This window comes from Typopeltis vanoorti, chromosome 14 (genome assembly GCF_054136105.1).
Source record: "Typopeltis vanoorti isolate ZY-2024b chromosome 14, IOZ_Tvanoo_1.0, whole genome shotgun sequence".
NCBI lineage: Eukaryota > Metazoa > Arthropoda > Arachnida > Uropygi > Thelyphonidae > Typopeltis > Typopeltis vanoorti.
In genome coordinates, this window is record NC_143562.1 from 42647948 (window position 1) to 42669519 (window position 21572).

A 21572-nucleotide genomic window follows, 5' to 3' on the forward strand; every position below is an offset into this window, starting at 1 on the left:
TCAGAAGGAAGAGATGAAGTGAAAAATCAGGAGAGTGGTACTGAAGAGACAGAAGTGCTTGGCAGTGGAAATAGTAGTGTGAGAGATGAAGAGAGAACAGGAATACAAGAGGAACAGGGGAAACTGGGAGGGGAGGAGCCTGGGTGAACAATGAGATATGGCATCAGGAGAGTGAATGTTGAAAGTGGCAGTGAATGTGTGCATGAAGATGGAATATATTGCGATATGGGTGGGGAAGTTGAGACAGAGCATATATATGTGGTTAGTGGTGATAAAGGTGATTGGGCAGGTGGTGGGAAAATCACCACCAACAAGTGGCTGGGATAGGACTGGTTATAGACCTAAAAATGAATTACTGTGTTTGTTTGTTTACAAATACCAGAAGTATCAGAAATAAGGGAGATGAAATGGTTTCACTGATTGAGTTTATTTGCACCAAAATCATTGGAATAAGTGAAACATGGTTGAATGAAGCTAATATTATATTGGGAATAAAAATGGAAGGATACAATATTTTTCGCTAGGATATAAAGGACAAGAAGGGAGGAGAGTACTGATGATGATAGCAGGAGAATTATGTCCACATAAGGTAGACAAGAGAGAGGAAAATAGTGGCAATGGTTATGAGGAACTGTGGTATAAGGAAGACATATTTAGTTGGATGTTGCTATAGGCCATAGAATGTGTAAAGGTGGGGATGAAGAAATGTTTAAACAACTTGAATTAGTGAACAAAGGAAGGGTAATTATTATGGATGATTTTAATTATGGCAGTATAGATTGTAATGAAGAGATAACATTGATTTCATTAGTTCTTGAGAGATAACTATCTCAGGCAGTAAGAAGGAGGGCACGTGAGAATCATGAGTTCTGATCTGATTATTTCATCAGAGGATGTGATTGTGAGTGGGGTTTCATACTTTCCTCCAGTTAGTGAGAGTGATTATGAAGTGATCACATTGGCTGTGACTAGCCATATGCAGACTTTTGTGAGGAAAGGATATATGTGAAATTATAAGGCTGGTGATTATGACAAGCTTAGGAGACATCTTAGGGCTATAGCATGGAGTTTGGAGTTAAGCGATAAGGAAATAAATGCTGCTTGGGAAATGACAAAGAAATACATAACAGTAGTAGCACACTCAGGATTTAATCTTTGGGGGGGGGGGTTGAGTTGAGTAGATGATTTGAGAATACACACTATGCATCGCATATACCCTATGACTGAGCATCTGCAATGATCGCTAATTCATAAGTAGTATAGAAATAGAAGACATGACACAACATAAAAAAATGAATTTTAATTAGGAAAAGATGTTTGGAAAATTTTTCAGTGTGTGTGGGGGGAGGGGAAGGGCCCCCATCGGCCCCCCTCTGGGCGTGCCAGTGCATAACAGCATGAATGTATTCTGAAGGCTAGAAAAAAAGCTAACTAAGGTAAGTGTAAAATGGAAGAATGAGGAGCTTAAACATGAAATCTAGAAGAAGAAGAAGGTATTTTGCAGGCAGTACAAGAAGAATAATGGTAATAATCAGTTATATGAAGAGTATAAAGAACAAGCCAGGAGAGTGATTCAGTTAGTAAGGAAATCAAAAGTGCAGTATGAGTTCAAATTGGCAAATCAGCAAATAAAAACCTTACAGAGTTTTTTAGATATGTGGCAAGTAGAAGGAAGAATGATAAGATGGATGAAATATTAATGGATGAAAAATGGAAGAACGGTAACTGCTGCAGAAGACATTTTTGAGCTTTTCAGTAATCAATTTATAAGGGTGTTTCATCCTGATTAGGGTGGAATCATAACTTAAGTGTAGAGGACATAGGAGAGGATAGCTTAATTGTGAGTGAGCAGGGGGTATTTGAGGAAATAAATAACTTTGACGTCAATAAGGTGATAGGATTTGATGATATATCACCACACATCTTAAGGGAATGTTCCAGGGAATTGGCATGTCTGTTTAATAAGTCTTAAACAGACATGCCAATTCTGTTTAAGAGTTCCAAGGGAGTGGAAGGACGGTCAAATTGTTCCACTGCATAAAAGTGGTGATAAGGATGTAGCTTCAAATTATAGGCCAATCTCTATATTTGCAGTTGTGAGTGAAGGTACTGGAGATATTGGTGAGAAGTAGGATGCAGAAATGGGTTGATAACAGCATGGGTTTATTAAAGGCAGATCATGTTTTACTAACTATAACAAGGTGACAAATACCTTGGGGAGATGCATATACAGTGGTGTACTTGGATTTTGCAAAAAGCTTTTGATAGACTGCCACAAGACAAACTGTTAAACAAATTGAAACAGATGAGAGTGGATAACAGACTTCTGAGATGGATCAGTGACTGGCTGTCAGATAGGTATCAGAAAATTGTATACGGGAGTACAGTATCCCAAAAGAGGAAGGTGCACAGTAAGAGTCAGTTTTGGAACCATTGTTGTTCAGTTTGCATGTTAATGATATTGGAATGGGTTTAGCTATTGATATATTATTGCATATTATGCAAAATTGGGGTGAGCAATGCAGAGTCAAGCAGATGTATGGCCTTACAGGATGACATGAATAGACTGTATGAATGGGCAGGTAAGAGGAACCGTCAGTTCAATATTGCAAAGTGTAAGATTTTGAGATTTGGTAAGCAATGATATCATCCAAAGTATACACTTGGTGGTTAAACTTTAAAGGACATAGAGGAGATGAGAGATCTGGGAGTGTTGGTGGACGAGGACCTGAAATTCAGGAGCCACATTGCACAAATTGTGAAGACGTCACATTGGATAATCGCAATGATGCAGAGGACCCCTGACGTATATGCAGAAATAGAAAAGTCATGATGCTATTGTATAAGGTCTTGATCAAGTCTCATATGGATTATTGTGTACAGATTTGGTCACCTTGTTTTCATGGTCACAAGGATATGTTGGAAAGGATCCAGAGAGGATCACAAAGGTGGTCAGTGGTGTTTGGAATTTAGAGTACGAGAACAGATTGAGAGAATGTAAGTTGCAAAGCCTCATGAATAGGAGGAAGAGAGGAGATATGATTGAAACATATAAGCTAGTCGGGGGTTGTTATCAGGTTGACATGTAAGAGATTTTTCATAGAATGCAAGAGAAGGGGGGGGGAGAACAAGAGGCCATTGCTGGAAACTGTATATGGAAGGTGTGAGCAGATGAGTGAGAAGCTGGTTCTTTGCATGGGCAGTGGTTGGTGAGTGGAATGCACTGCCTGAGTGTGTTGTGAATGTAGGCACATTAAATCAGTTTAAGTTGGATGAGCATCGTGTGTGATATTGTGTACTTCCCACGATGAGTCTCTGACTCGATGGAGTCAGATATTCATAATAATAATAATTATTATTATTATGAATATTGCTTCAATTATTCACTGATTAGAGTTTAATTTGACTGTTTGCAATACTGAATAGGCTTTGATTTATCTTAAATTTTTAATATTTGAGATTCTTAGTATTTACAACAGTGTATAATAACACCAAAAAGAAATTGGAATATAAGTTTGATAAAGAAAGAAAAGACAATCAACAACAAAATAAATAAATGCCTGCATATAATAACAGTCTGTAAAGTTTAGGCAACATGGAAAACATGTAAGAAATATTTCATTTACCTAATGCTAAAAGGCCACATCACTTTTCTATAATCAATCCCCCAAAATAAATTTGGCACATATCCAATTAAGATGAGGCACAGAAACATTGATAATTACTATTCAGAAGGAAAATGGTGATGTAAAATGATATCAAAATGAAATGTGATTTTGATGAACTACTTGATATATTACATTTCTAGTATATGAAACATGGTATTCACTGAATAAGTATGTAAATGTTTTGTGGAAAATTACAAATGGTAAAAGAAGATTATGAATAAGTATTAGGATTTTAGTAATTTGTTTTCTCTCATAATTTAGATTTTAAATTAGCTTTGTGGAAATGGCATTTGCATTCGCAATGCTAGGCTGCCCAAAGAAAGTAATTATCATTTAGAATCTAGTTGACGACTAGCAGATTTTTTTTCTTCCTAACACGTTCTTAGATTGGTTCCAAATTAGTCGTGGCCAGCGATCTCTAATTGGCTATCAGTGGAGATTGAACTCCCCCCCCCCAAGTCTAAAGCTAGGTAGGGCTAAAATGGCCTTGCCTACTCCTCATAGGGAAAAGGCATTAAGAGATTTATTTTATTGCTGCTATATTATTAGTATACATGAAAATATGTAACAATACATTATTATTCTAAAAATTTTACTAATAATGTTATTAAAAAAAGCAATATATTTTATATTATGAAATTGAAACAGCATTCACCATGGTCCTTTTCTGTGTATACATGTTAAAATAAACACTGTATATTTGAATTCCATCATGGGATTCAAAGATATAGTCAATGCAATTATTATTTAATAAAATTTCTTTCATATTGGTGTATTTTTTTTTTTTTTGAAGTCAATGTCATCAAGCTCCTTGAACATTCGCTGAGAGAGTTAGTTTACATGTACAAAAAGAAGCAGCAAATTTTTTTCCCTTAAACTTTTTTGTTAGTGAGATTTTTTTAGTTTTTTAATCTTTTCTTTCTTAAGTATTTTTTCTTTATTTTTTTGCACGGTCCAGAAAGTCAAACATAGATATTTATATATACTATAGATACCAAACATGGAACTTTTTCAAGTCACTTCAGGCCTCAAATAAATGGGGGTGGTGGTCTCACACCAGGCAAGGGAATTCATCTCCTACCCGAGGACAATCACAAACATCCATGACCATGGTGGGATCAAACTTGCAGCGTACTGTTTGGAGAACAAGTATGTTAACAACTTGACAACAAAGATGGCAGACAAATTCTCAGTCATGAAAAATAGGAATACACTGTTGATGAATCAATGTATCTGGCAGAAAAGGTTGTGCTTTCATATCATTTGGAGTTATAATAATAATAAGGGAACTATAAGAGTTCAATGAAAGAAAAAAAGTCCATTGGTATAATATTTGATTGTGCATTAGTGAATGGTGAGTTTGGCTGGATGGTGGTAGTACTGTAAATTATTTTGGAATATATGTTCATTCTTTGGTAGTACTTGATATTATCCTTATGAAAAGAATTTTGTGGCAAGAGTTACAGCATACTGACTTATACTTAAATTATTACCAATTTAAGCTAAGACAAGGCCAATTTGAAAACTATGAAAGATTTCCAGCTTTTGCTATCATATCATGATTTCAATTCATGAAAATTTTCAATTTATGGAGGGTGGGGAAAGGATGAGAGGGCATTCTTGGAAGCTGAGAATGAAGGCCACTAAGAAAGGGGATGAGGACTAGATTTTTTTCTCATAGGGTGGTGCATGATTGGAATGGATTGCCATTGGATGTTGTGAGTGCAAGCAGTGTGAATGAATTCAAGAATAAGTATGATAGCTGGTGCGTGTAGTATATGGCCTCCCTCGATGAGTCTCTGACTCCTTGGAGGTCTCTCTTAATAATAATAATAATAATAATAATACTAATAAGGGTTTCTGGTGGTTTCTTGAATTAACTATAACCTTGTTATAGTTAATTTTGAAAAATTTCAAAGATAAATGACAATTAGCTGTTGCGATGACATTTTGTTTTGCATTAGAAGCAAAAGAAATGGCTCTACTTTTCATTTCATTGTTTGCAGCAAACTAGAGAGGCCAGCCATTAAACATGTCTGTGCCTTATATATTAAGAGCTGTCAACAGAGAATAAAATTTTGTTTCCAAAGTTTCAAAAAAAAAAAATGCTGTCCTAGCATTGTGTGTAGTTGTATGAATTGTGTGCAGTGCTCTCCCATAATAAGTCCCTTGAGGTATCATGTAATAGTAATAAGAATGTAGTTGAACCTGAAATATTTAGATGATTCTGCAATGAAAATACAAGTCAGTGAAAATCTTTGTTTCAGTCATGCCAAAAGTAGTTGCACATTTTCTACTATACATGAACCGCTCACAACTAGTTGTAATTGTTTAGGGCAACTGGCTGTTGTGACACTATATGGTGGTCTTGATACTATGGATCAGTGATACAGCAAATGAAGTGACATTCAGAAATCAAGAGTACAGATGAAGTACATTGTGAGAGGAGAAGGGAACAGAGCACTGGGAGAAATATGGAAACAAGGAATTGGAAGATAGAGATTATTTTTCAGAAACAAAAGAAAGAAACATCAACCTTAATACATTTTATTGATGAATTAGTTCACTTCTAAGTCAGTAAACAAGCAGTAAATTTTCAGATTTGACAAGGAAATGAAATTCAGAGAAAAAAGGAAGAAAGGAAAGACAAATTTTTTTTAGCCATCATGAAAAACATTCCCAAATAAAGGACTACCAGTTGCTGTTGATAAGTAAATAAAGTTTAAGCTGATAATCATTGCTGAACTTAAAATCTGAATAAATGCAGCTTAAATATTCCCTTATCAACAGTATTGCTCTTCAAGACAGAAAGCAAAATACTTGGGTTAAAGCTTGGAACAGAGTGAAAGACATAAAAACCATTAAAACATCATATGTCAGCAGATAGTACATACTACTCAAGAACCCTAGGAATGATATTCGAATGGTGTACCAGAAATGGGAAAAAGGAGCTATACAAAAACCAAAGAGATGGGGATAATATTAAAGAGATGGAGGTCTGTGGTTCAACACAAGAAAGAGGGGAAAAATATGAGAAAGGCCTTTGTTCACCAGTGGACAGAAAATATCTGAAGAAGAAGAAGTGATTCTGAAGTTACCGATGATGCTATGCTGGATGCTACATTCAAATATTGACTTTTTTTATTATTATTATTAACAACAGACCTCAATGAAATCAAAAGACTCATCACGGGGGAGACACACCATTACACAATAAACTCATCAAACTGTTTCTAAAATCATTCAATGTATCTGCATTCACCATAATGTCAGGCAAAGCATCCCACTCTCCATATGCTCATGCTCACACCCTTATACAGCTTACAATGATGTTCCCTTGTTCTATTTCTTTCTCCCATTCTATGAAAATTTCTTTCACATTCACTTGATAATAACCCTTTACCAACTTAAGCGTCTCAATCATATCCCTTCTCTTCCTCCTATTCAAAAGGCTTTTGCAAACTGCATTCCCTCAACCTATCTTCATATTCTACATCCCAAAGTTACCACTTTAGACATGGACTGTTCCATATCCTCTTCACTATGAAAACCAGGAGCCAAATAATCCATACAGGGCCTTGCCTACCAAATATCAGAATCTTAAAGTTTAACATTGAACTGACATTTCCATACTGTGACCCACTAATGAAATCTATTCAAATTCCTGCTGTAAGGTCACAACATCTACTTGATTCTCATCACTCCAACCAGTTTTGCATCATCTGCCAACAGTTGTATATCACCAGTTAAACCCATCTCAATATCATTAATATACAAATTAAATAATAATGTTTGCAAAACAGACCCATGTGGCACCACTAGTGACTTTCCTCTTTTGGAATACTGCACCAACATACACAACTTGCTGATACATATTCTGAGAGCCAGATTCTACCCAAATCACTAATTTATCATCCAATTTCATCTGCTTCAATTTAGTTATTCAACTTCAATTCAACTTCTGGTGTGACAATTTAAATAAAGCTTTTACAAAATGTAAGTACCACATGCATCTCCCTCGTCCAATACATTTGTAACCTTGTTATAGTACATAAGCACATTGGTAAAACAGGATCTCCCTTTAACAAACCCATGCTGACAAGCACAAAGAATTTCACGGTTATCAACCCATTTTTGTATCCTAGCCCTTATCAACCTCACCAATACCTTAACTACAACTCCAGATATGTTCAACAGCCTATAATTTGTAGTCCTTTGCCTTATTACCACCTTTGTGAAGTGGATCAATTTTACCTTCCTTCCACTCCTTTGGGACTTGTGCTCTTGCAAGACTCTTGTTAAACAGGTAGGACATGGCTGATGCTAATTCCTTGGAACATTCTCTTAAGACATGTGGTGATATAACATCAAGTCCTATTGCCTTATTGACATCTAGCTTATTAACTCCTCATATACCTCTTGCTCACTCAATATTAAATCTCTTATCCTAAGCTTCTGATTTCGCACTGAGGATGAAACACTCAGATGAACTGCTCACTGAATACATCGACTATATCCTGTGCAGCAGTTACCAATCTCCCACTTTCATCACCTAACCATAATAATTCTTCTTTCTACTTGCCACAAAACAAACAAAAAAAAAAAAAAATCTACTGAGGATTTTATTGGCCTGGTTTGCTAATTTCTGCTTGTGCTGCACTTTTGATGTCTTTACCAACTGAGTTATTCCTGGCATGCTTTTGATACACTTTAGGTAATTGATTATTGCTTGTGCTGCATTTTTGTTGTCTTTACCAATTAAGTTACATTCCTGGCATGCTCTTGATACGTTTTGTGTAACTGATTATTCATCTTGTGCTTCTCCAAAATTCTGCCTTCCAGATTTCATGCTTAATTACCTTTAAGGTAAGCATCCATTTTATGCTTACCTTATTTAGCCTTTTGGTCTTTGGAATACATTCACACATTGATGCTGTTAAGCAGTTCTTTGTCAGTTTCCAAGCAGCATTTATTTCTTTACCACTCAACTCCTCATTCCATGCTATAACTCCAAGCTGTCTCTTAAGCTTATCATAATCACCAGCCTTGTAATTCCACATATATTCTTTTCTCACAGAAGTCTTCACATGGCTAGCCACAATCCAGGTGATCACTCCCTCACCAACTGGAGGAAAGTGTGAAATCCCACTTACAATTGCATCATCTGATGAAATGATCAGATCTTCTATACTGCCGTAATTAAAATTACCCCTAATAATTACCCTTCCCTTGCTCATTAACCCAAATTGCTTATACATTTTTTTTATCACCTCCCTCCACATTCCCTGGCCTATAGTAACATCCAACTAAATATCTCTTCCTGTCAACCTCCACCTCACACCACACCTCAAAACCATTCCCACTATTTCCCTCTTTTTGTTTAATTCTTTTTTTTCTTATTGTGCAAGAGCACACTTGCTGTTAACTTTTCTCTTACAATAATTCTATAATTAGATACTCAAGGTGGCTGTAGACACTAAGCCAGTTTTTTCTTTTTTTATTGCTGAAACCAATCTTGTGCAAAGTGTAATATCTGCATTTTTCATCAAGGAACTAAGTGTCAAGGAATTTCAAAAAATCTTATTTTTTTTCAACATGATCTATGCATCCAGTTGTTTAGATCTCTGTCTTTCAAGTTAATTGAAAAGCAATTTATATAAAATTTTACTGACTATTGAGGTTTTTTTTGTATGCTATTTGTCATATACATTTTTTAATAATCAATTGTGACAAGTATATTCAAATGCATGAAAACTATGAGTTCAAGTGTTCACTGGTGAAACTCCAGTATACATATCCAGAGATAAGAAAAAGGGGAAGTTAACAATTTTTTTTTTCTTTGCAAGTATTTTCTAATAAATAAATATCAGTAACTAGAAGCATATGACCTAACAAGCTTTATCATACAAAATATTTTGAAATCAATAACAAACCTGATGAATTTTTTAAGAACGGGATCAAAGTTGTGCTGAAGAGGATACTTTTTTTTTCAAAAGTATTCTTTTAGTATTCATAATTAAATTTGAAAAAAAAAAAAAAATCCATAGTGTATAGATGATGGAAGAGTGACCATATATTTTAGTTGGAAATCTAAGTTTAAATGCTAACTAGATAAGGTGTGTGTGTGTGTGTGAGTCTTAAGACTTTTCAACTGAATGAGTTAAATGATCTCATATAAAAGTGGCAGAGTTTTTCATAAAAATTATGCACTCTCTCTCTCTCTCTCTACAGCCAAAACAGAAAAACTGACCAGAGAGGATGTGCGTGTACACACAATTAATAAATCAGGTTTATGAAAAGCCAAGTTAGTTGGCATAGTAAGGCAACTGGGTCTACTATATATTGAAAGATGAGATAGAATTAATTAATTTTAATTACGAACACTATGCTAAAATAATTAAAATTAATTAATTCATTAATTAAATAATTAATGAACTCTTTTAGTAATCATTTTAAACTAAAAATAATAATAATAATAATTCCATAGTACAGTTGGAAGAGGGACTATGCACTTTATTTGGAAACCAAGGTTTAAAGACCAACTAGAATGTAGGGTATATAAAGGCTTTTCAACTGAAAGAGTTATCTAATTTCATATGATAGTGACATGATTTTTGAAAAGCCAAGTTAACTGGCCACAGTAAGGCCAGGTATAATACATTAATGAAGATGAAATGAAATAAAATTATTTTTATTATACATTTAATTGTAAATAATTTTTATAATTATTAAAGAGTGAAGGGAGTTGTTCTATGAAAATTAGGACAACTTATTTGAGTAGAGATATGATATCAGCTAAATACTTTAGAAACTTTTCTACTATATGTCATATTCAAAAGAATTATTAAAGTGAAAAAACAAAGTTTACGAATAAAAGCTTAATCTATATTCCTGAGTCCTAAAGCTAAAAATTGAATGATATGATTACTGATCCTGTTATGTTTTAATATTATTTAATGACTATTCTCAATAGTTTTGCTTTTTCTATTTTTTTAAAAGGATCTATTCTCACCCCCCTCCCTCAAAAACAGCACTGTTTTTTATTTTATTATATATATATATAAAACTGAACAACATAACAAAGACTACAGTAAATTCTTTAAATGTTGAAAACCAGAACATTTTGGCACTTGTGCAATTGTATGCCTTGAGTTTTTTTACTTGATTTTTATTTTATTTTGTAAATACTTTCATGCATTGCTAATGCAGACTTATGAAAGTGGCTACAAACTAAAGTTACTCATTTCATTACTATTAATACATCACCAGCTTCAGATTAGTACTGAAATCTAATAACTGTCTTCCACTCAACGTATGATGGAATTTCAATAACAATGAAAATTATGCCAATTTACCTCCAACAGTAATTTAATAATGCTTAATTAGCAACTATTTTTTTTTCTTTTATTGAATTACTGGATATTATTCTTTTACTTGGCCATGTTTTGAGCAACAAGATACATTTTTTAGTAGAGTTGAGAGTTGAAGAATATTCACCAATAGGGCTTTTTGACAGGTATCAGAGTCTTCTGAAGTGAATCTACTGATGACCTCATAAGCCTGGAATGTATCTCTGGGATTATGGCAGTTGTGAGATAAACTCACTTTCTTGTTAACAGGTGGCACGGCTGTCAATAATGATATTCTTCACACACTGTCAATAGTCATAAAGTGCATGCTAGGGACTTCTTGAGGGCTCTTCTGGTGTGGCTCAAAAGGAGGGGGAGGGGGATGATGATGAGGATGATGGTGATGCCGCCGTCTCTTTCTTTTTCGATGACATACAACACAAATGCTAAGCACCATAAAGAAGGCTGCACCAATGGTGAGGCCCAGTACTAAGTAGATATTAATTTCAGTTTCTTCAACACCTAAACAGAAAAATTACAATCAGACTTAACATATTTCTCTTTATATAAATAAAAACAGACTGGTACTTCTGCATTCATTAATTTTATGTGTATATGGCTATAAAGAAATGAGATAACATTCAGTTTTAGTGCTACTTTCCTAATACCCTGGTCCAAAGATACTGTCACCATTTTGATGAAATTATATTTTTGTTTTTACTTTAATGTAAACAAGCAGCACAGGTTTGTGTGTATTAAGTATATCTATGATAAACTACTCTAATATTCCATAATGCAAAGTACAGGGTGATCAAAATTAAAGTATCTCTGTTTAAGGCCTTGTGGAGTGCCATCCAGTGATCTAAATGCTGTGAAACTTTGCTATACATGCATTATGCAAAAGCAATATATGAAGTGGAAAAAAAAAAGTAGCTCCAAAATTCACACCAGGTACACTTTAAACACCAAAATGCATGGAATTTGCATATTATGCAACTTGCCAGGAGAATTTAAAATGATGGAAATGGGGTTTTTCCCTTCATTCTGGTTGTTAATAACATCCACAGTGATGGCACTTACCTTCTCTGATGTGCTCGTGAGGCTGTACTAGAGAAACAATTGTGATGTTGTTGCTGCACTCTGCAAATTTTGTCACCTGAACAAATGTCAACAAGGTCCACTATCTCCATGTGGTCTGTGACAAATGATTAGTCGTTTTGAAGAAATGGGATCATTGGAAGGGTTAGACCTGCCAGAGATTGCAAACCAATCAGTTCACAACAAGTGAATGAAGTTGCTACTGCCATTGTGGAGCAGGCCATGAATAACAGCATTGATTACGGCAGTGCACATGCTGTATCAAGACACATTGATGTTCTTTATAAAATTGGCTGGAAAATGCTACAGAAGATTCTGCAGTTCTACCCATTCAAGATAATCCTGACACAGGAGTTGTGCCCGCATAACTTTGAAAGTTGACTGACATTCGCTTTAGCTTGAGTGAAGTTGGACGCCACATGACAGTAGATGATTTTGTGGGAGATGAGGCTCCCATTCACATGAACAAAGCTGTGAAGACCCACAACTGCCAAGTATGGGCTATGCAAAACCTATATGCAATCCAACAAATTCCTTTGCCCCACAGTTACTGTCTAGTACAGGTTTACAGCTTCGTTTATCATTGAACTATTCGTCTTTGAGGAGATTAGTCAGTCAGGTTCTGTGACCTGTTCAGTTACTGCTGAGAGGTATTGCAATATGATAAACAATTTTGATGTGCCATAGCTACAGCAGCACCTGTGCATGGATTCAGTCATTTTCATATGGGATGCCTCCCCCCCCCCCGCTACACATTGGTTGATCCATACAGGAAGTTTTTTAAGAACATTTCATGTAAGCCAGAGTGATCAGCCATGTGTTTTCCATTGCGCTGCCACTTTGTTCACTTCATCTGACCCCCTGTGACTTTTGATTCTGGAGATTTTTCAAAGATAGGGTTATCGGGATCATCCTGATAATTTGCCAGTGCTGAAAGATAGCATAACACGGCATGTCTGTAACATTAGTCCCAACCAGCTGTGTTCTGCTGTTGAATACACTGCAAAGAATGCAGTTTGTGGCATACCAGGAAGGGCAACACATTGAACAGTACAGTCTGTGAATGCATAACAGAAGTGAATAAATGTGTATTATTTAAGCTTGTGTCACTTTTCTCCTTTTTATCCACACAGAAAAATTACTACATCTACATTTGTTGAATCATACAGCACCCAATGATGGTGAATTTTGGAACTTCCCTCCCCCAAGATATCGCATTTGTATGATGCACAATATATTCCTGTAAAGTTTCACAGCATTTGGATCACTGCATAGAGTTCCACAAGGCCTTAAACAGGGATATTTTAATTTTGATCACCCTGTACATTTCCTAAGAAATGTATTTTTCCCACTATCCAGATCAGTTTGATCTCTATTATTAATAACAGCGATAGACTTCCACACAGTCAAAAGACTCTTTGCAGAAGATTCCAACTGTTACATAGAAAGATCATCAAATTCTGTCCTAAATTTATTTACTGTGTCCATACTCATTACACTCAAGCAATGTATTCTATTCACCAATAACTTTCTATGCAAAGAACCTGCTCCTCATTTCTTGTGCTCACAACTTTATATAACTTTGGTGGCTGGCTTCTTGTTCCACCAGTGTCTTCATTCTGTGAAAAATCTTTTCCACATTTAACCAGTAACAACCCCCTATTAATTTCTATGTCCCATTCATATCATCCCTCCATGAGGCTTTTCAGATGGTATTCCCTCAATGTGTCTTCGTATTGCACATTCCAGAGAACCAACACTGCTTTAGTCAATCTTCTCTAGACCCTCTCCAAGATATCCTCATCCCTTTAAAAACCAGGAAATCAGATATGCACACTTGGTCATTCATATGTAGCCTGGGTCTAAATACAACAGAACCATAATCTCATTTGTTCTATATGTCAAGGTCCCCCTCCTCTTCACCACCATAATCCACTGTGATGTCCTCACAATTTTAGCAATATGACCCCCCCACACCAGTTGCAGATCTCTCATTTCCTCTATCTCCTTAAAATATTTTCCATTTATTTGTATACTCTGCATCCCATCCTTCCTTTCCTACCAAATTTCAAAACCTTACACTTTACAATGATGAATTGGAAACTCATCATATATTCCGATTATATTATAAGACCATAACATTTGCTCTACTCCTCATAGTTTCCTCCAACTTTGCATTATCGAAGAATACCTGCATTTCTCCATTTAAGCTTCTCCCAATGTCACTCACTCACTCACTCACTCACACACACACACACACACACACACACACACACACACACACACACACACACACACACACACACACACACAAAGTTAAGCAGCAATGTTCCCCTAACAGACCCCTGTGGTACATCACTAGTGATTTTCCACTTCTGGGATACCACTTTCCCTATACATAACTCGATGATACCTATCTCTGACAGACAATCACCATTCCAACTCACTACTCTATTATCTAATCTTTGTAAATCTAGGTATAATCATTATGCATCTTTCTTGTCCAGTGCATTTTTTACTTTGTGGTAATACATAGAGAGACTGTTAAAACAATACTTCTCTTTAACACGTTTATACCGATTACCATGGAGAATACGGCTGTTATCAATTCAGTTTTAGATCCTATCCCACCAACCTACCCAACATCTTTACAACTACAGACATATAGATGGCTTATAATTTGAAGCCTAAGTCTTATCACATCCTTTGTGAGGTGGAACAATTTAACCTCCTATTTGTACTCCTTTTGGACTTTCACTGTTGCAAGGCCATGTCAAAGTTGCCATTAATTCACTAGAACATTCCCATAAAACATGCAGCAATATATCATTGACTCTTACTACCTTATTAACATGAAACTTTCTTAATTCTCATACCTTGTGGTTACACACTATCAGTCTCTTCTCCTCCTCCAATCCCTTTACGCTCAAGTCCCCTTCTGATGTACTACTTATGAGGATGACATTGAAAAACAAGGTATGTCACCTGATATGAAATATCGCTTGCTCAATTCCTTCTCATCACCTTCCATGCTACAGCTCCAAGTTGTTTCCTAAGCTTTTCATAATAACTGGTTTTGTAGTTCTATATATATAATCCTTTCCTCGTAGCAGTCCTCATATGACTGGTCTCTACTCAAGTGACCACTTCATTGTCACTCTCACCAACTGGAAGGATCACCACCTTCTTCACAAAGCTCACCATCAAAGACTCAAGAAATTCATTTACCTTATTCCTAGATGCCATCTCTTCATTCTAATCTATGTTACCATTCATAATCATACACAATGCTCATCCTTCTCTTGCTTACTACATCAATTTACCTCTTTGTCACATTCCATCTTCTTGGCGTATATCATCATCCAACTTTTAATGTCATTATGCCTACCTCCACATCATACTCTGCTGCTACTATCCCTCTTGCATTTTCATCTTATGTATGCATAACTCTCTTGTTATCATGAAGAGAACTCATCTCTCTTCTTGCTATCTTCATGAAAAGCATTATACTCTTCCATTCAGTCCTGTCAAGATATATTCATCTCGACAGGAATAGAAATGGAAGGAAATCTGGACTTAACTGTATCACTAACTATCCCATATTTTCCCTGACTTAACTACACCGCTTATGTTCTGAGCTATTCCCATTTCCTATGCACATGTTCACATTAATGATTCCAGCAACCTCTCTTCACATGCTGCACCTCCCTATACACTTTGACTTCCCCCTAATTCCAAGTCTATCTTGCACTCCTGTTCTCAACTCTCTCTAATTACAAATACCTCACCTATGACACTCTAATGACTCTTTCCCATCACCTCTTTCTTTTTCAGATCTCTTGTTCACTTCCATCACCACTCTTCCTTCCAACAACAGTTTTTCTAGTTTACTCACATCAAATCCATTTAAATGTAGTCCATCACTTTTATATAAATTCTTTCACTTCTCAAATTCACTATGCATGTCAAACAAGCTGTGCTTCTGTCTTCTCACACCACTCTTAACTCTCCATAATCAGGCAACATACTGACTACTCTTCCTGAAGATTAACTCTCTTCAATAATCTGATTTCCATTTGTTTGTACAACTACCACTAACTCTCTTGTTCATTTATTCCTCATAACCACCCTGTTCATCCTTCCTCCTGAGAGCTTCTGTAGATCAGTCAGTAGCAATAATGCTCTTTAGTTGGAAAAACATCGGTTCAAATCTTGTCTAGGATGAAAGAATCTTTATAAGGATTTTTCAACTGATGGTAAGTTAGTCAGTCTCACATGGAAGTAGTGGGAGTTTCTCCTAGAAACTCAAGATTTTCATTCTCCAAAACAGGCAAACTTGTCAGAAGAACACACACACACACACACACACACACACACACACACACACACACACACACACACACACACACACACACACACACACACAATTAATATACCTAACTAATACATAAGCCTAACAGCCTTATCTGCTTAAACTGCAATACTGAATAATGTATGCATTATGCACATTATTCTTTATTGTATATATATTACTGTACATTATTACATATATATAATAAAATATAATATATAATAGTTGGTTTGCAACATTTCGTGATGCCCAAAAAGAAATTTTAACATGCCTTTTAATTGTATATCATGTAAAGGATAATAGAAATACAATGTAATTATAGAATTAAATGTTTATTGCATAACAAATGCAATGAAGACAACAAGACAACAAGCTTCTCTTGCCCTGGCAAAATAACATGCTTATTTTGATGTTAGGATTAAAACAATTACCTCTCATTTGAGGTTCTCTGTTACTTTATTAGTGAGAGACAAACAAGTAACATGTCTGCTTCTGATAGTTGATGGAGCACACTGAAGTGCGCAGCAGACAAGCATTTATTGCCCACCAGACACACGGTAAGCTTAATGCACAATTCAAATCTTTTTCAACTATAACATAAAAAAGATCACATTAAATGAAAAACATATTAATTGAACTTGCATTACATGAGGCCTGGATGTGCAATTGTATATTATATGTTGTACTTGATCATGCATGTACAATATATATAATATGTATACCATACTTCATACGTTATTGAAAGTTCATCAGCAAACTTGAGTGCAGATTAATCTAATGGCAGATATTGCATTTCTCTAAAGAAGTTACCATATTTATGAGTATGCCATGGATTTAGATAGATGTGCCAAATTTTCTGTAGAAGTGTAATATAAAATACAAAAACAAGAATATAATTTCTTCAATATTATCATACTATCCAACTCAGCAGAATAACTTACCATTTTGGTATGGTAAAAAAATATTATTACTACTACTAGGGACAACTCCATAGCATTTGTAGACTTAATGAGGAGGACCCCAAACATTATGACAAGCACTAACCAACATTTGCACAATATCATACTTTACTTTGGACTCATGCACTGACATGGCACCTGCAACGGACTCTGGGAACCAATTCCATTCATTCACAACACTCCAAGCAAAAAATCCAGTCCTCACATTCTTGGTCAATTTCTACACCCCCCCTTCCAATTCTTTCTTCCCCTGTACTGAAAAATTTCAATCTTATAAATTCCTCTAAGTAATTTGTATGTCTCTACCATATCAACTCTTTCCTGGCTATCAACTAACTTCTGTAATTACAAATATCCAACCTATCGGGGTGCAAAAGCAGACTAGCCTCCTAGTGGTGCACCCCAGGCAACATGATTTTCACGGCGAAATAGTCTACAATATCTGGCAGTCAGACAATCCCATGGGATCTCCTGACTATTTGATTACATTGCATTTACCCAAAATGTCAAATCAAATGAGAAGCTCAGGCTCTTTCCAGAACCAGCAGACGTGGGAACTCGGACCTTCAGTCCGTATCTGCCAATTAAATATTGAAAGCATCGGCTGGCCTAAATGTCAGTGTTTTTCTAAAATAATAATAATAATAATAATAATAATAAAATAGATGTAGTTGTTATCCAGGAGACATGCACTGATAGGGAACAGGATTTTCAGAAAAGGGGTAAAATTCCAGGGTATGATCTAGTGGGCACTCCACCAAGTATATGCCATTGCCACATATGTTCAGAGGAAGATTGATAATGTCTGCCTCATATCAATGTCAACCCAAGGAAATATCTATACTGTGACTGTAAAAATAGGAGAAATCACAGTAATCAATGTATACAAACCTCCGAGTGTGATGTGGCCAACACGTGTTAGAGACTCAAGCACGTCCTTCAGTTTATATAGGAGACTTCAACAGCCACCATGAAACTTGGAAATACAGGACTAATGACTTGAATGGCAAATCTCTTGTTGACTGGGCTGAAGATCATAACTACCATTTGATCTTTGGTGCAAAAGATAGGGGCACCTTTAAGTCTGTGGCATGGGATCAAGAATATAATCCAGATCTGTGTTTTGTTTCCAAGAGTATTAACGGTGCACCTTTGATGGCTAAAAGAAGTCTTGGAGGAATTTCTCCATAGTATTCCTCGAATTCGGGCTGCAAGTACCACTGATCTCCTGTTTTCCTTGCCCTCGTTGGAACTTCAGTAAAGCAAACTGAAATGCCTTTGCTGAAGATCTGGAAAAATGTCTCGGTTGGATACTACCCACAGCAAGGAACTATAGCAGATTTGTAAATGCTGTCATTACAGTCGCCAAAAAACATATCCTAAGAGGTTTTAGAAAAGAGTCTCTGAGTCTTAAGCACTCTAGCTGCAAAGCATGGGGTCTGCTATGAAAACTGGGCAAAGTTTCACCGATAGGATGCCAGGAAGCTAAAGTGTCTCCTAATCAAGTTGCAAATTGCATACTATCATTGTCAAGAGCACCCCAGAATAATAGCCACGATACTCGAGTTAAAAGAGATCTTGATAAATTGAAAGAGACGTGCAATCAAGAATCTTGTTATTCTTTCCCCTTTCTTGTTACAGAAGTAACAAATGCATTGGAGGAAATGAAGCCAGGTAAGGCTCCAGGATTTGATGGAATGCACCCTGAGTTTCTATGCCACTATGGTGAATATGCACGTTTCTGGCTATCAAAGTTTTACGCTGATATTTTACAGACTGGACATTTACCTTCAGAGTTTAAAAGATCAAAAATAATAGCCAATTTGAAGTCAGGTAAACCAAATGAACAGGTAGAGAGTCATCGACCAATCGCTCTTTTAAGCACGTGTCTTAAATTATGGAGAGACTTTTACTGAACAGAATAGGCCCAAAAATACTGGAACATATACCTATTGAACAGGTAGGATTCAGACCAAACAGAAGCACTATAGACCAGGTCCTATCTTTGACTACATATATAAAAGTAGGATTTCAGCAACGCTGAAATCCTCTTTCTATATATGTAGAAGTTAAGACTTCAGTTGCCTTTATAGACCTCACTACTGCCTATGATATGGTTTGGAGGCAGGGTCTCATTTATAAACTACTTAAAGTTACACGGTGCCAAACAACAACTGCACTTATCAATAATATGCTAAGTAATAGGCTATTCCAGGTTGTTATGGGAACCAAAACAAGTGGAAGCAAATTACTGAATAATGGGTTCTGTCCTTTTTCTGATGTTACTTAGCTTATATATCGCCGACATGCCAGATACCATATCCAGAAAATTTGGATATGCAGATGATTGGGCTCTGGCAACAAATAGTCGCTCAATAGAAACTACAGAGACAACACTGATGACTGACCTGGACTCTCTCTCTTGGTAGATATTTCAGGAATTGGCGTATTCAATACCAACAAGTCTGAGACCTGCTGCTTCCACCTTAATAACAAACTTGCCAAAAGAGAACTTCAGGTTTACCTTAATGAATGTTTCTGGCTATTTGGGAATAACTCCTGACAGGTCTCTGACATTTAAAAAACACCTCATGAAAACACTTAGGCTAAAATCAAGACTTGCAACAATATAATTCAGAAATTGACTGGAACATCTTCGGGAGCCTCTGCGAAGACACTTAGATGCTCAGCTCTCGGCCTAGTATTTTCCACCACTGAATATGGAGCTCCGGTGTGGATTAACAGTGCACACACCAATTTGGTTGACAAACGGCTCAATAATACTATGCATCTTATTTCAGGGACAATCAAGAGTACTCCTATAGAATGGCTCCCTATTTTAAGCCATATTCCTCCCCCACTGTTAAGAAGAGCCAATGCCTTATGTAGGGAGTACAGAAAGATCCAGGAAAATCCCCATCTTCCAGTGCATAGAGACGCTTCAAATTTAATAAATAGATTGAAATCGAGATATCTTCCTGTTAGTACTGCTATGAGACTGCTAGAGGACAATGGAGATGCCAATGGGAGGTGTTTTGCAGATCCAGACCTGCAGAACCTTCCTTGCATTGAAGAATCCTTCCATGTAAAACTTGGATACTCTAAATCGGCTAAGGACTAACCACGGTCAATGTGCAGACTTTTTTCACAAGTGCCAGAAAATTTGTTCCTCATAATGTGACTGTGGAAGTGAGAAGCAGACCATTTGCCAAGAATGCCCACTGAAAGCATACAAAGGAGAAGAACAAGATTTCCTGGTTCCAACACTTGCGACTATTGACTGGATTAATAACTTAGATATAAACTTGTAATATCTGACTGATAGAAGAATCTTAATTTTCGTATTTGTAATTTCTACTGGAGTTGTTTGTATATTTAATGTTTGTGCTATATACATATATTTAGAGATCTCGAGTTTACATTTTATATATTTTATTTTATTTTTTTTATTTATTTTATATATATGTCTATTTATATTTTAATTATATGCATACTGTTATAATTATACCGACACTGTATATGTTATTTTTTCTTGCCATGTAATAGCCATACAATAAATAAATAAATCCAACCTATCTTCATGGGGAGCACTCTATAGACCTGCAACTATCTTGGTCATTTGCTCTGGATCCCCCCCCCCCCCACCCTTCCCATCCAAGAAACCCAGAGGAGCAGATCTGTGCACAATTTCAGATGGGCCTTATCAAGAGATAATAATAACCTCATTATCCTTACTCATCAGAATGTTCTTCAATAACCAAGTAATCCTATGAGCTATTTTAGTCAGTTTTTCAATATGACCTCTGAACTTCAACACCTTATCACCATCACCCCAAATTATTATTATTATTACCCCAAGACCTCATGGAGTCAAAGACTCATCTAGGAGGTCTTTTTATCACACACACATCTCATCATGCCATGTCTTAAACACAAACACACTCAAACTCCTTGCAGATGCCACACTCTCAGGCAAGGCATTCCAATCATTCACAAATCTGCACGAAAAAAACCTGCCTCTCACTCCCCTACTCACAGCCTCTTTATACAGTTTCCAGGGATGACCTCTGGTTCTCCCATGATCTCCAACTATTCCCTGTAGAACTTCTCCACCATTGATCTTATAACAACCCCTTACCAACTTGTA

General features: G+C 36.1%; 1 protein-coding gene across 1 annotated transcript in view; it reads right to left on the reverse strand.

Annotated features, from left to right (window-relative positions):
* Positions 1–11279: 11279 nt before the first annotated feature.
* Positions 11280–21572, reverse strand: part of LOC150099409 (tolloid-like protein 2) — a 781663-nt gene continuing 771370 nt past the window's right edge. Inside the window, exon 17 of the mRNA XM_090403893.1 lies at positions 11280–11539. Within this exon, the coding sequence (XP_090260019.1) occupies positions 11316–11539 (224 nt within the window). The 3' untranslated portion in view covers positions 11280–11315. The remainder of the gene's footprint in view (positions 11540–21572) is intronic.